The 14,313-nt window shown below is 43.5% G+C and overlaps 1 protein-coding gene across 4 annotated transcripts in view; it reads right to left on the bottom strand.

The window, feature by feature from the left end:
- Positions 1-14,313, bottom strand: part of FAM117B (family with sequence similarity 117 member B) — a 92,649-nt gene that overhangs the window by 10,173 nt on the left and 68,163 nt on the right. For 3 of the 4 annotated variants that reach the window (XM_059702812.1, XM_059702811.1, XM_059702810.1), the window contains 3 exons: positions 12,660-12,803; positions 8,533-8,758; positions 5,760-5,880 (listed from right to left, as the gene is read on the bottom strand). In XM_059702812.1, coding sequence (XP_059558795.1) covers positions 5,760-5,880; positions 8,533-8,758; positions 12,660-12,803 — 491 coding nt within the window. The remainder of the gene's footprint in view (positions 1-5,759; positions 5,881-8,532; positions 8,759-12,659; positions 12,804-14,313) is intronic. The other variant, XM_059702814.1, reaches the window with a different exon arrangement.

Raw genomic sequence — 14,313 nt, 5'->3', positions numbered from 1 at the left:
AGGGCACTGTCCCCTGTCACGCTGATCCCGGTGCTGGGAGGCATATTACCCTTTTACTATACAGGCGAGAGGCCTGGTGCACGGGTAGGGGCCGGCTGGTTTGCCCTGAAGGGTGTCCTGGATCAGGGTGGGGGTCCCCACTGGGGTGCCTGGCCAGCCTGGATGAGGGGATGATGGCTGTTTGCAGCTGGTCACACACTCTTCAGTGTGGGGGTCCCCACTGGCGTGCCTGGCCAGTCTGGGTGAGGGGCTGAGGGCTGTTTTCAGGCTGGTGGGTGACTGAAGCTCCCAACTGCTCCTTTTTTTTTTTTTTATTCTGGGCCAGCTTTAGCTCTGACTTCAGCTCTGAGGCCTCTGCTGCTGAAAGCAGGTATCTGGTTTGTTTGTGTTCTATAATCGAAACACTGTATCAACTCCAGCTCTGAGATCCCGGCTCGCTGAAAGCAGGTTTCTGGGGTTTTGTTTAGCTTCTATATTTGTAACTATTTTTCAAACTGCAAGCTCAGAGGTCGGCAAGGCAGGCAGGGAACGTTGGTTTCCTCCGTCACTGAAGCAAGCAAGCCTCATGTTAGTTTCAAGCTGCCTGGCTGCCAGCCGCCATCTTGGCTGGCAGTTAATTTGTATATCACCCTGGGAAGGGTAGCGGATGTACGCTAATTACCATGTTTCTCTTTTATTAGATAGGACTAGAGGCCTGGTGGACTCGGGGGGTTGGGGGGAAGAGGTCCCTCAGCCTGGCCTGTGCCCTCTCGCAGTCTGGGACCCCTCGGGGGATGACCACTTGCTAGCTTAAGCCTGCTCCCCAGAGGATTGGGCCTAAGATGGCAATCAGACATCCCTCTGGCAGCCCGGCAGCCCTCAGGGGATGACCACTAGCCAGCAGGGAGCAGACCTAAGCTGCAGTCGGACATCCTTAGCGCTGCTGAGGCAGGAGAGGCTCCCACCACCACCGCTATACTGGCAGCCATCAGCCTGGCTTGTGGCTGAGCAGAGCTCCCCCTGTGGGAGTGCACTGACCGCCAGAGTGCAGCTCCTTCATTGAGCGTCTGCCCCCTGGTGGTCAGTGTGTGTCATAGTGGCCAGTCATTCCCAATCTTTCTGCTGTTAGGGTCAGTTTTCATATTACCCTTTTACTATATAGGATAGAGGCCTGGTGCACGGGTGGGGGCCAGCTGGTTTGCCCTGAAGGGTTTCCTGGATCAGGGTGGGGGTCCCGCTTGGGTGCCTGGCCACCCTGGGTGAGGGGCCGATGGCTGTTTGCAGGCTGCCTGCACCCCCTTTATGGCGGGTGTCTCCACTGGGGTGCCTGGCCAGCCTTGATGAGGGGCTGATAGCTGTTTTCAGGCGGGCCAAGCCTGCAACTGAAGCTCCCAGTCTCTCCTTTTTTTCTTTTTTATTCTGGGATTTATTTACCTTCTGTAATTGAAACTTTGTTGCGGCTCCAGCTTTGAGGCCGGCTAGCTGAAAGCAGGTATCTGGGGTTTCTTTAGATTCTAAAATTCCAACATTGTTGCTTAGACTGGAGCTCAGAGCCGGGCTGCGGCAGGCGGGGAACCTTGGCTTCCTCCATCACTGAAGCAAGCAAGCCTCCTGTTCACTTCAGCTGCCTGGCTGCCGGCCGCCATCTTGGTTGGCAGTTAATTTGCATATCGCCCTGATTAGCCAATGGGAAGCGTAGCGGAGGTATGGTTAATTACCATGTTTGTCTATTATTAGATAGAACTAGAGGCCTGGTGCACAGATACGCGCACCGGTGGGGTCCCCCGGCCTGGCCTGTGGGGATCGGGCTAAACCTCTAAAATCCCCCAAGGGGTTCTGGATTGCCAGAGGGTGCAGGTCAGGCTGAGAGACCCCACGGGTGCACTATCAGGGCTGGGGAGGGACTGCAGGGAGAGCTCCAGGGCGTGTCTGGCCCATCTCGCCCAGTCCCGGTCAGCCGGACCCCTGCAGCAAGCCTACCTACTGGGTGGAGCGTCTGCCCCTGGTGGTCAGTGCATGTCATAGCGACTGATCGAACGAACGGTAGGACACTTAGCATGTTAGGCTTTTATTACATAGGATAGACTAGAGGCCCGGTGCACGAAATTCGTGCACAGGGGTGGGTCCCCAAAGCCCAGCCTGCACCCTCTCCAATCCAGGACCCTTCGGGATTGGGCCTAAACCAGCAATCAGACATTCTTCTCACAACCGCTCACTTACCTGCCTGCCTGATTGCCCCTACTGCGCCCCCTGCTGACCTGGTCGCCCCTAACTGCCTCTGCCTGCTGGCCTGATCACCCACAACTGCCCCCACTCTCGGCCTAGTTGCTCTTACTGCCCCTGCTGCTGGCATGATCGCCCCCAACTGTCCCCCCTTGCCGGCCTGGTCGCCCCCAACTGCCCCCCCACCAACCTGGTCACCCCATGCAGCCTGCTGTTCAGTCATTTGGTCATCCCTCACTGCACCCCTGCTGGCCTGGTCGCCCCACGCAGCCTGCTGTACAGTCGTCCCTCCGGTTGTTTCGGTCGTAACGGCCCCTGACTTTATATATATGGATAAAGAACTCATAGGAAGAGAAACTAAAAAAACAATCCCATTTACCATTGCAACAAAAAATTAAGATGCCTAGAAATAAATTTGACCAAGGAGGTAAAGGACCTGTAATCAGAAAATTACAGGATGCTGAAAAAAGAGATAGAGGAAGACATAAACAAATGGAAGAATATACCATGTTCATGGATTGGTAGAATCAACATCATTAAAATATCCATACTACCCAAAGCAATCTATAGATTCAATGCACTCCGCATTAAAATACCAACAGCATATTTCAAAGACCTAGAACAAACTCTCCAAAAATTCATCTAGAGTAAAAAAAGACCCCGAATAGCTGCAGCAATCCTGAGAAAGAAGAATAATGTTGGAGGGTTCACAATACCAGATATCAAGCTATATTACAAAACCACTGTTCTCAAAACTGCCTGGTACTGGCACAAGAACAGACAAATAGACCAATGGAATAGAATACAGAACCCAGAAATTGACCCAAACCATTATGCTCAATTAATATTTGTTTGACAAAGGAGGCAACAGCATACAATGGAGTCAAGACAGTCTCTTCAATAAATGGTGTTGCGAAAATTGGATAGATGCAAAAAAATGAAACTAGACCACCAACTTACACCATATACAAAAATAAACTCAAAATGGATAAACGACTTAAACGTAAGACAGGAAACCATAAGAAACTTAGAAGCCATAGGCAGCAAAATAGCAGACATATGTCGTAAAAATATCTTTACTGATACAGCTCCTAAGGCAATGGAAACTAAAGAGAAAATAAACAAATGGGACTACTACATCAAAATAAAAAGCTTCTACACAGCAAAAGAAACAATCAAGAACCCACTGCATAGGAGAACATATTTGCCAATGTTATCTCCGATAAGGGTTTAATCTCCAACATTTACAGGGAACTCATACAACTTAACAAAAGGAAGATAAACAACCCAATCAAAAAATGGGCAATGGACCTAAATAGACACTTTTCAAAAGAGGACATACAGAAGGCCAAGAGACATATGAAAACATGCTCAAAATCACTAATCACCCGAGAGATGCAAATCAAAACAACAATGAGGTACCATCTCACACCTGTTAGAAAGGCTATCATCAACAAATCAACAAATGACAAGTGCTGGCAAGGATGCAGAGAAAAAGGAACCCTGGTGAACTGCTGGTGGGAATGCAGACTGGTGCAGCCACTGTGGAGAACAGTATGGCGTTTCCTCAAAAAATTAAAAATGGAACATCCAGTTGACGCAGTAATCCCACTTCTAGGAATGTATCCCAAGAAAACAGAACACCAATCATTAAGGATATATGTACCCCTATGTTCATTTGCAAACAGCCTAAGTGCCCATCAGCAGATGAGTGGATTAAAAAACTGTGATACATCTACACAATGGAATACTACGCTACTGTAAAAAAGGAATTCTTACCATTTGCAACAGCATGGATGGAACTGGAGAGCATTATGCTAAGTGAAATAAACTGGTCAGAGAAAGATAAATATCACATGATCTCACTTATTTATGGAATATAATGAACAAAAATAGATCCAGAGACAGAGAAGCATTGAATACAGTGTCCATCCTATGAGGGAAGGCGGGAGGTCCGGGTACGAGATCAACCAAAGGACTTGTATGCATACATATGAGCATAACCAATGGACACAGAAGGGGAGGAGGCGTGGCCAGGGAGAGGTCAATGAGGGGGAAAGGAGACTTATGCAATACTTTAAATACCCACTCTAACCTCTAGTTGAAGTCAGTTACTTCCCTTTAATGCCAATGAATCCAGTGCATTTGCTCTAATTTTGACATAGCTAGTGCAAAAAGAGACTAATTTTTAAACTCTGAGTTGTTTAATTTTATTTTTTAAAGAAATATTTTTATTGATTTTTAGAGAGGAAGGGAGAGGGAGAGAAACTTCGATGTGAGAGTGTAACAACTGGCTGCCACCTGCAAACTTCCTACTGGAGAATGAGCCTACAAACCAGGCATGTGGCCTGACCAGTAAGCAATTTAATCTAATTAGCTGACCCAATCAACACAATCCAACTGGACTGAGTGAACAGCTTAATCCAATCAACTGGTCCAATCAACGTGTTCTGATCAATCCTCATTCTCTCAATTTTCTCAGACCTCTGGTTTCTCTCCTCATTCACTCAATTGTGTCCCATCTCTCATTTCTCTCCTCATCCTCTCATAAAGGAACAGAAGGATACCAGATTTCAAAATGATTCCAAAATGTTCATAATGGAGGAAAAAGATAAATTATGCGAATCAGACAAGGTTGGATATTATCCACATTGTATTTTAGGTTTCATAGTGAGAAAAAGCCAGAAAAGAGCCTCGTACACTAGCAACCATAGTGTGATTAGAAGTACTATCACCATATTCCCAAATAATGTTCATCACCTATTTGCTCATCGCATTTACCCTTACAACCCTGCAGCCATCACTTATAAAGCAAAGAACATTTCAGCTACTGAAAACCCAAGGCTGTAATACTTTCTGAGCAACTTTTGAGTCTAAAATTGAAATACTTGATGAGTACCAGTCAACAGAATAGGAGCATAGGTGATCACACACCAAAAGTACCAGACACTGTTGAAAATTTTACTTCTTACTATCTTCATCACAGTAACATGATTCGGCAAAGTAACAGAATCCTGTTTCCTATATTGGCAAATAAAATATTTTTTAAAACTATTTAACAAAATGATCAAGAATAGATAAAAACCAAAGGGAATTCAATTCTTGAAAGAAGGAAACCACACTGGGTAAGATCTATGGTATATCTTGAATAAATATACTGCTAAATTTAAAGTGTGATGTTGACTGCATACAGGTTCAAAAATAACAGCCACAAATGGTACAGTGGAAAGAAGTTAGAAAAGGTGAATAACAACTGGATATTAAACATTACTGTTAATTTTCTTTGATGTGATAATGGTATTTTGGGTATGTAGGAGTAGTGTGGTTACTTTTAAGAAGCACATATTAAATTGTATTTAAGGTGTAAAGTCATGGTGCCTGCAAATTTACTTTCAAGCAGTTCAGCAAAAACACTACCACAAACAAAGCCAATACAGCAACATTTTATTACAGAACACAGGGAGTGGTTATATGGGTGATCACTGTACTAGTCTTCAATTTTCATAATAAAAATTCTCACAATAAAAGCTTGAATTTGGGGGGAGGAGAGTACTTACGAGCATTCCTCAAAGACTTTGACCCTTTCACAGCCCTCTGGAGGTTCCCTTTTGAACATATAACTGTTGTTGGGTTTTGGTGAAGTTGCATATTTGGGCAAAGGAGAGTTGTTCCCATTCTCTGCAATAAACAACATGCTGGATTACTAAGAAATGCTACTACATAAATGCTTAGTCATACTGTAATAAATTATTCATGCCCCCACCACCCCCCCATGAGCCACTTGAGGATAGAAACAGTGTTTTCCTCATCAACACCAACCCAATATCTAATTCCTGGTAAAGAGAAGAAAATGTTCGTTAAATAAATGCATAAACAAATCAAAGATTTTTATGTCTTTTTCACTTATAATCACCACCTCCTAGGCCCGTCTCTGATTTATTTTTATTCCATACATAGCACACAGACTCCAATAGCACTACCATTCTTCCCAGTACAAGTAACTGTTTGCTTATCATTCTCTCCTGTGCTACCCTTCAGAATTTCTCAGTTGATTTCTCGGCTCCTCCAGTTACCATCTCTGCTCCAGGATGTCAGAGCCATCTGCACTGTACACCAAACTTCCTTTTGCCTATGAACTTCTCCATGCATGCATAAGAGATTTTCCTCTCTGCTGATTTCTCACAACTGCCTTCAAAATCTGGCTCAAAGTTTTTAAAACCTTTCCAAATTAATTATATCAAAAGGAACACTTCTTACTTTGGTATTCCTGTTTAGTGCTGATGTCCTCGGTTTATATGTATTAACTTAAAATTTCTTGATACGTTACGTAAGTGTTCTGAGTTTTCAGCTTGTGTTTGCTAAGCTACAAATTCCTTGCCAAGAGTAGCACAGTGGCTCTGTTTTCTTACAAAAGAAATTCAGAGCAGCTAGTCAGTCACTAATCTCCTAAAATCAAATGCAGCAGGACATGCTGTCAAAGGGCAGATTTTAATGGCCACGACTTTTTAAATGTTGGAGGGTACATTTGATTGAGCCTAAGTACCAAGAGTAAGCTAAATGGTTTGCATTCACTACCTCATTTAATCCTCACAATAAACATAAGAATTATTATGCAGATTCCTGACAAGAAACACATGGCCCAATCAAAGGACTTAACTGAGTGGGTGTCAAGCTTGTGTGCACATTGGAATCACGGAGAATCTCCTAGTGCCTATTCCTACAACCCCCAGGGGCTGTGATTTAATTGGTCTGGGTGTTGGCCTGGAACAGTCGTACTTTATTTAACCTAGAAGCTGGCAGAAAAGGCTTCAAATAATAATATTTTACAATGGCCCATAGTTTGAAGTGACTTCTTCAGAAAACCTTATGTTCTCTGCATGTCTCAATAACTTAAGTGTTTGGTAGTAACAGTCAGCTGTAACAATGAAACATTTTAGGATGTTCAACACACTGTATGAGGTCCTAAATAAATGACTACTGAACTGGGCTGTAGAATCCTATTAATAAAAGCTTAATATGCAAACTGTCCCCTCGGGCGATCGTTCAACCAGGAGACTGGGAGTTCGACCGCTCGCTATGACATGCACTGACCACCAGGGGGTGGCATGGAACATAGCGGGTGTCAGCGCTGCTGGCCCCAAAGGGCTCTAACGAGAGTGGGACCATGGTGGGATGGTGGAGCAAGTGAGCGGGCGGCACCAGGCCAAGGCAGGTGCGAGTAGGGGTCCAATCACCCCGCCGATCGTCCCACAGATGGCAACCAGCGGCAGCAGAGGGGGCCTGGCCCCAACCAATCACCCCGCAGATGGCAACTGGCAGCAGCATGGGGGGGGGGGGGGTATGGGGCTCCGGCACCAATTGATCACCCACAGGCGGGATGGTGCAGCAGATGAGGGGATGGTGTCAGGCCAAGGTGGATGCCAGGCGGCTGCGAGGTTGGGGGCGTGAGCTGGGGCCCTATCTCCACAGGCCAAAATATTGCCCTGATACAGACTTATGAAAGGTCCTATTTGTTTTAAAAGGTAAGAATACTAGTAATTAATATTCAAATTGCTTAGGTCACCACGTTATTTTTCAAGTTGCATAAGTAGTTTAATACTGTAAGTAGCCCTCCAGGCTTCCCTTGAATAGTCATTTTGCATGATATAAATCAGCTCTATTCCTTCTAGAAATATCACAAGTATAGATCCTAAAAAACACTAACTTAAAGGTTTCACATTTAATTAAAAAGTAGTGGGTAGTAAAAACATTACTACTAAATGACAGAGAATAAAGTGCTCTTCATGACCAATGTTCATCTCATTTATACCCAAAAGAATGTTTCTCACTAATAAGACACTTGTATTAATAAGCACAAAGAAGAAAAAAGAATAAAAACCCATAAACTCACCCAACTTGACCATCACCGAACACACCACAATAAAACCTGTTTTGTACTCCAATTTTTAAAAATCTGTTTTGAAACACCTCAAACTAATTACCTTAGTGCAGCTTTAACACATTGTTTGTGGGTAGTTTTTATCGCGCGCTAACAGGTGGCGCGGGCCATTTTTGCTAATTTTTTGCGCAAATGGCAACGTTCAGAAAATTACGATAACTTTAGTTTACGTATTTATACGTTATCTGCATTCTACCGCTAGTCTATAAAAAACGTATTAATATGTGTCCCGCGCTCTACTACACTGGTAGAACGTATAAATACGTAAAACGTGTACACACGTTTCCCGCATACAATGTGTTAAGTGTGTGCGTTCTGCTAGAAAATAGAATAAATGATAACATAGGTGGTATTCCCTTATCATCTGGTAACAAATTCCTCCTGTACTGTACCTTTATCTCTGGGATCAACGAGCAGGTCATCAGCTGAACAAGGGCTCTCTTCGCTGCCTTCATTGGAGATGGTGAGGAATGACGCAGGGGACACAGACTGGGAGCGGCTGCTGTTGTTGCTCCCCCTGTCTGCCCCACCAGGAGTCTGCGTGTCGATGCTGCGTGTGCTGCTACTTCTCTGTACAAGGGGAGGAGGTGCACGATGGCCATCTGGAATATCTTGTGGCTGTTATAAAAGTTTTTAAAATATGCGTATTTATCACTGATTTTGAAACTCACCCAGAAATGTGCCCAAAATTGACCTTCCCCTGTGGTTCCAGAAGACTACGTCAGAAATCCCCTACTTATGAGCCTAATGAGAAAGAAGCCTTTGTGTTCCTCCATTAGTGACATCCCTGCCTAATCTGACTCCCCCACTGGACACCGAGCAGCCTGGGCAGACTCTCTTTCCAGGAACTGGCACCTGACAGGTGGCCAATGCTTACTGAATGATAAATTAAAGTTACTTATCATGTGCTAAATAGTATTTAAAAATTTATGAAGAGGGGCCATGAAAATGAGAATTCTATGTGTAACACTCAATTCCATTATTAGAAGAAAAGGTTATCCATTGTGGGAACTTCAGATACCTGATGTTAGGCCCTGTTACCTTCTCCCCCTGCCAATTCTGAGTTTTTTTTAAAAAAACTGCTACATGAGGAAAAAGTTCATCACAACAGTGGTAATTATAGGGGGGAATCAAGGGGAACAATTTAAAAAAGCTTGTGGGCTCACTTTTGAGGGAAACCAGGAACCTGTTTACCTGTGCCTCATTGACATTTATTATATGAGGGAAAGTTTCCCTATCATGCAGCATGGAGAAGAGGGTGTGAGGAGTTGTGTTTTCTGTAATCTAAACGAACCTTTAATCTTAAGCATCAATGAAATACTACTTAAAACTCTTCAATTCATTCACTGAAGAAAAAAGCTTAGTATACTCTGTGACATGGTTTTAAATACAAACAGGAAATTTTCTGTCTTACATATGAGTCATTCTTATGTGCATTAAAGTTAGTAGAAGAGTACACAGTCTTATGTGCATGATAGGTAAGAACTGCACTTCATGATGTTCTCATTAACCTTTGAAATAGTAAGTGACAAACAATAAACAGGTAGCCCTGGCCGGATGGCTTGGTTGGAGCATTGTAGTGCATCAAAAGTTTATGCATTGGATCAACTCCGGGTCAGGGCACGTACCTAGGTTGTGGGTTTGATCCCCAGTGCGAGTCCATATGGGAGGCAACTGATCAATGTTTCTCTCTCTCTCAACCTCTCTCTATCTCTCTCTTAACATATCCTAGAGTATCTAAAAAAAGAAGAAACAGTTCACGCTTAGAATTTGATGTCATATCCCTCTCTCCCCAACAAATTAGTAGCCTAATCTTTTCTTAAATGGAGTTATAATAATTAGAATTATACCATCTGTCTGGTGCTTTTCAAATACAAATAAATAAAAAATAGCTGAGAGAAACTAAGATGGCGGCATAGATAAACACCGGGAAATTGCTGCTTCCCACAACAATTGATAAATGCATCAAAAACACAAGGCGGACATCATCCAGAACTACAGGAGGGCTGGCTGAGTGTAAATTCTACAACTAGAAGGAAAGAAAAGCACACTGAGAGCCAGAGGAGCTACGGAGGTGGAGTGCAGAGGTACGGGGGCTCGCGTGCGCGCGGAAAGGGTCTGGCACCTGAGGACGTGGCTGTCTTTTTGAATCCGGAGGGAGACACAAGCTCCCGACGGCTCTGAAATCCGGTTCCAGGAAGTCTCTGGGGACCCAGGACTCATACGGGGAGAAACTGGACTGTCTGGCAGCGGGCGAGCTTGAGGGCGGCTTTCCCTCAGAGGTGCTTGCAGCCATTGCCAGGACACTGGGACTCGCGACTCCTTAGGGCGGGGCTGAGGCTCCGCCATAGCTGCTTGCTCCACCCTTTGATTCCTTGAGACCCCGTCCCGCCCAGGCTGCGGCAGAGGCTTTTGCATATGAATGCCCCGGCCATTTGCAACCTGTAATTACCTAACCGCAGCCGGGCCAGATAGACCCAAAGCTTCCAAGAGAAGGCCCAAGGCCCCACAGCACCTTGCATTGCTACACAGCTGAGCATCATCAGGGCACTTCCAAACTCCAAAAAAAGGAAGGAGAATCTGCAGTTCTCTTCGTAGTTCCTGCTGTGTAACCTCAGGCAGAGGCTAAATTAACACCTCCTTAGATCCAAGAGCCACTGTACCAGTGGTCAGAGGGGGACCATCCAGATCACAACTCCTCAGATCCCTAAGAGACACACTCAGGGGGCAGTCTCAGTGAGCACCAAAGCCCCACTGAAGCAAGTCTTGCCCCAGAAGGGTGTCTCCAGCACAGAAGTTCTCCCACTGCAGACACAGCTGATTCTCACTGCCAATTGGCCTGGAGATCAATTCCTCCCAGTGATCCTACAACAACCAAGGCATAGCTACAACAAGACTGTGCACAAAGCCCACAAGGGGGTGCACCAAGAGTGTCCACCTCAGGTAACTGGGGAGGCTGAGCCACTGGGCCCTATAGGACATCTAGGACACAAAGCCACTCTATCAACACAGGGAAGCAGCCAAAATGCGGAGACAAAGAAACAGGTCACAAATGGCAGAAACGGAGGAAAGCAAACGACTGGATATAGAGTTCAAGGCCACGTTTATAAGGTTTTTCAAGAATTTTATGGAAACCGCCGATAAATTTAATGAGTCCCTCAATAAGTATAGTGAGACCATGGAGGACATGAAAAAGGACCAACTAGAAATTAAGCATACACTGACTGAAATAAAGAATAATTTACAGAGATCCAACAGCAGACAAGAGGATCCCAAGAAACAAGTCAAAGATTTGAAATACAAAGAAACAAAAAATACCCAACTGAAAAAGAAAAAAGAAAAGAGATTCCAAAAATATGAAGATAGTGTAAGGAGCCTATGGGACAACTTCAAGCGTACCAACATCAGAATTATAGGGGTACCAGAAGAAGAGAGAGGGCAAGATATTGAAAACCTATTTGAAGAAATAATGACAGAAAACTTCCCCTACCTGGTGAAAGAAATAGACTTACAAGTCCAGCAAGTGCAGAGAACCCCAAACAAAAGGAATCCAAGGAGGACCACACCAAGACACATCATAATTAAAATGCCAAGAGCAAAAGACAAAGAGAGAATCTTAAAAGCAGCAAGAGAAAGACAGTCAGTTACCTACAAGGGAGTACCCATATGACTGTCAGCTGACTTCTCAACAGAAACGATGCAGGCCAGAAGAGAGTGGCAAGAAATATTCAAAGTGATGAATAGCAAGAACCTGCAACCAAGATTATTTTATCCAGCAAAGCTATCATTCAGAACAGACGGTCAGATAAAGAGCTTCACGGATAAGAAAAAGCTAAAGGAGTTCATCACCACCAAACCAGCATTATATGAAATGCTGAAAGCTATTCTTTAAGAAGAGGAAGAAGAAAAAGGAACTCTTACCATTTGCCACAGCATGGATGGAACTGGAGAGCATTATGCTAAGTGAAATAAGCCAGTCAGAGAAGGATAAATACCACATGATCTCACTCATTTGTGGAATATAATGAACAACATAAACTGATGAACAAGGACTGATCCAGAGACGGAGAGGCATTGATTGGACTGTCGGGCTTTGGAGGGAGGGGAGGGGAGGGTGGGGGTAAGGGGGAAAGATCAACCAAAGGACTTACATGCAGACATATAGGCCTAACCAATGGACACAGACAATGGGGGGGGGGGGGCGCCATGAGCGGGGGGGGGGGGGGGGTAGAGGGTAACGTGGGGACAAGGACACATATGTAATATCTTAATAAAGATATAATAAAAAATAATAATAATAAAAAAAATAAAAAATAGCTTCTGTTCAAGGATCCAAATTTAAGTCATATCAGTTGTCTCTATGACATGCAAAGAAATGAAAACTTTCACTCACTTAGTTTTCCAAAAGATAAAAATTGTTATTTTCTCTCAACAAGAAGGAAGAAACCTAAGTAAATATGAAAAACAAAATCGTAAATTTTTTAATAGGTAGAAGAGTTAATGAGTAAGGATTACTTACTATAAGTTGTTCTTCCTTTTCCCCTGTCTCTTTAATTATTATTTCAATCTCCTGATTCAATCCTTCCACACTGTTCCGGAACCGCGAGCCTGTTGATTTGGTGATGGGAACTGCTGGAATAAGAGTACTCTTTGGAACAGGAGCCTTGAGAAGAGGAAATAAAGCAGGGAGAAGAGCGGTTTAACACTCATTTGAAACATACTTTTAGTTTACATGAGTAACTCTAAAATAAAATAAAAATACAGTCTATAGGCCTCGTAAAAAGTGTGAGTGACCAAATCTCCTTCTCAGTATACTGTACATTGAAAACAATTTAAAGATAAAAACCCAGACAATCAAGATAGGCTTTCAGAAGTATATTCACATCTATGAGGAACTATAAAGGGAAACCAGATAAAAGAATACTGAAAGAATTTCAATCTCAAATTATTGTATGATTGTAACAGAGTTCTAATTTCAGACATAACTTTAAAGTCCTCTAGTGACACAATTAACTATATTTATAGCAAGACTGCGATGGGAATAAGGTCCCTGTAAAATTTACTTACTTATACTTCCATTGTAATGATTTTAATGTTTTTTCAGGAATGAAAATGATATGATTTATTTTCTTTTTTTTCCCAAAGCCTATCACTAACTTGAAAAAACATTTTTTTTCACTGACAGTTATTGCTTTTGAAAAGTAACTGATAACATAATTATAGGATATTACTTGGTTTCTTTTTTTTTAATATTTTATTGATTTTTTACAGAGAGGAAGGGAGAGGAATAGAGAGTTAGAAACATCGATAAGAGAGAAACACCAATCAGCTGCCTCCTGCACACTCCCCACTGGGGATGTGCCCACAACCAAGGTACATGCCCTTGACCAGAATTGAACCTGGGACCCTTGAGTCCACAAGCTGACGCTCTATCCAATGAGCCAAACCGGTTAGGGCATTACTTGGTTTCTTGACAAAATACTCAAAATTAATGAGACAAGAATTGCAAAGGCACTGACTGGATGGCTCAGCTTCTTGGAGCGTTGTCCCATACACTGAAAAGGTTGTGGGTTCGATTCCCAGTCAGGGCACATAACTAGGTTGCGGGTTCAAAACCCAGTGGGGGAGAGTACAGGAGACAACCAATCAATGTTCCTCTCTCTCTAAAATCAATAAAAACATATCCTTGGGTGAGGATTAAAAAAAAAAAAAAAGAATTGCAAAAATATCCGCCAAAGTTCAATGCAACAGTGTGCCTGAGGTCTCTTGTAAATTGCCCTGCTGCCTGGTAAAGAAATGTGATTAACCCACCATTCACTTGGAGGTTTCTTTGAAAAACTTGTCTTTCTGAGGAAGGTGGGTAAGCAAAAAGGTAACAGGGCCTTTGATCAATTATCACTAGTTTCATTCAATGGACAACCCTGTCCTCTGAAATAGAACTTAGTTTTAAACCTGTATTCCTCCTCTTTTATTCCTGCTCACCATTATAACTGATATTTTTAAAAATTAAGCATAACACATTAACAATCCTCGGAACAGGCAAGGAACTGGTGAGAAAGATCTAAGGGGAAGCTTCAATCTGGAGTGCCGAGGCAGCGCTTCTTCACTGATTACTGCTGGGCCCCTCCGCCCCACTTTCCTCATGTAATAGGGGAACACAACCACCTCAGATT

This window comes from Myotis daubentonii, chromosome 7, assembly GCF_963259705.1.
Source record: "Myotis daubentonii chromosome 7, mMyoDau2.1, whole genome shotgun sequence".
In the NCBI taxonomy this organism is placed as follows: Eukaryota; Metazoa; Chordata; class Mammalia; order Chiroptera; family Vespertilionidae; genus Myotis; species Myotis daubentonii.
This window is presented reverse-complemented; position numbering and strand designations above follow the sequence as displayed.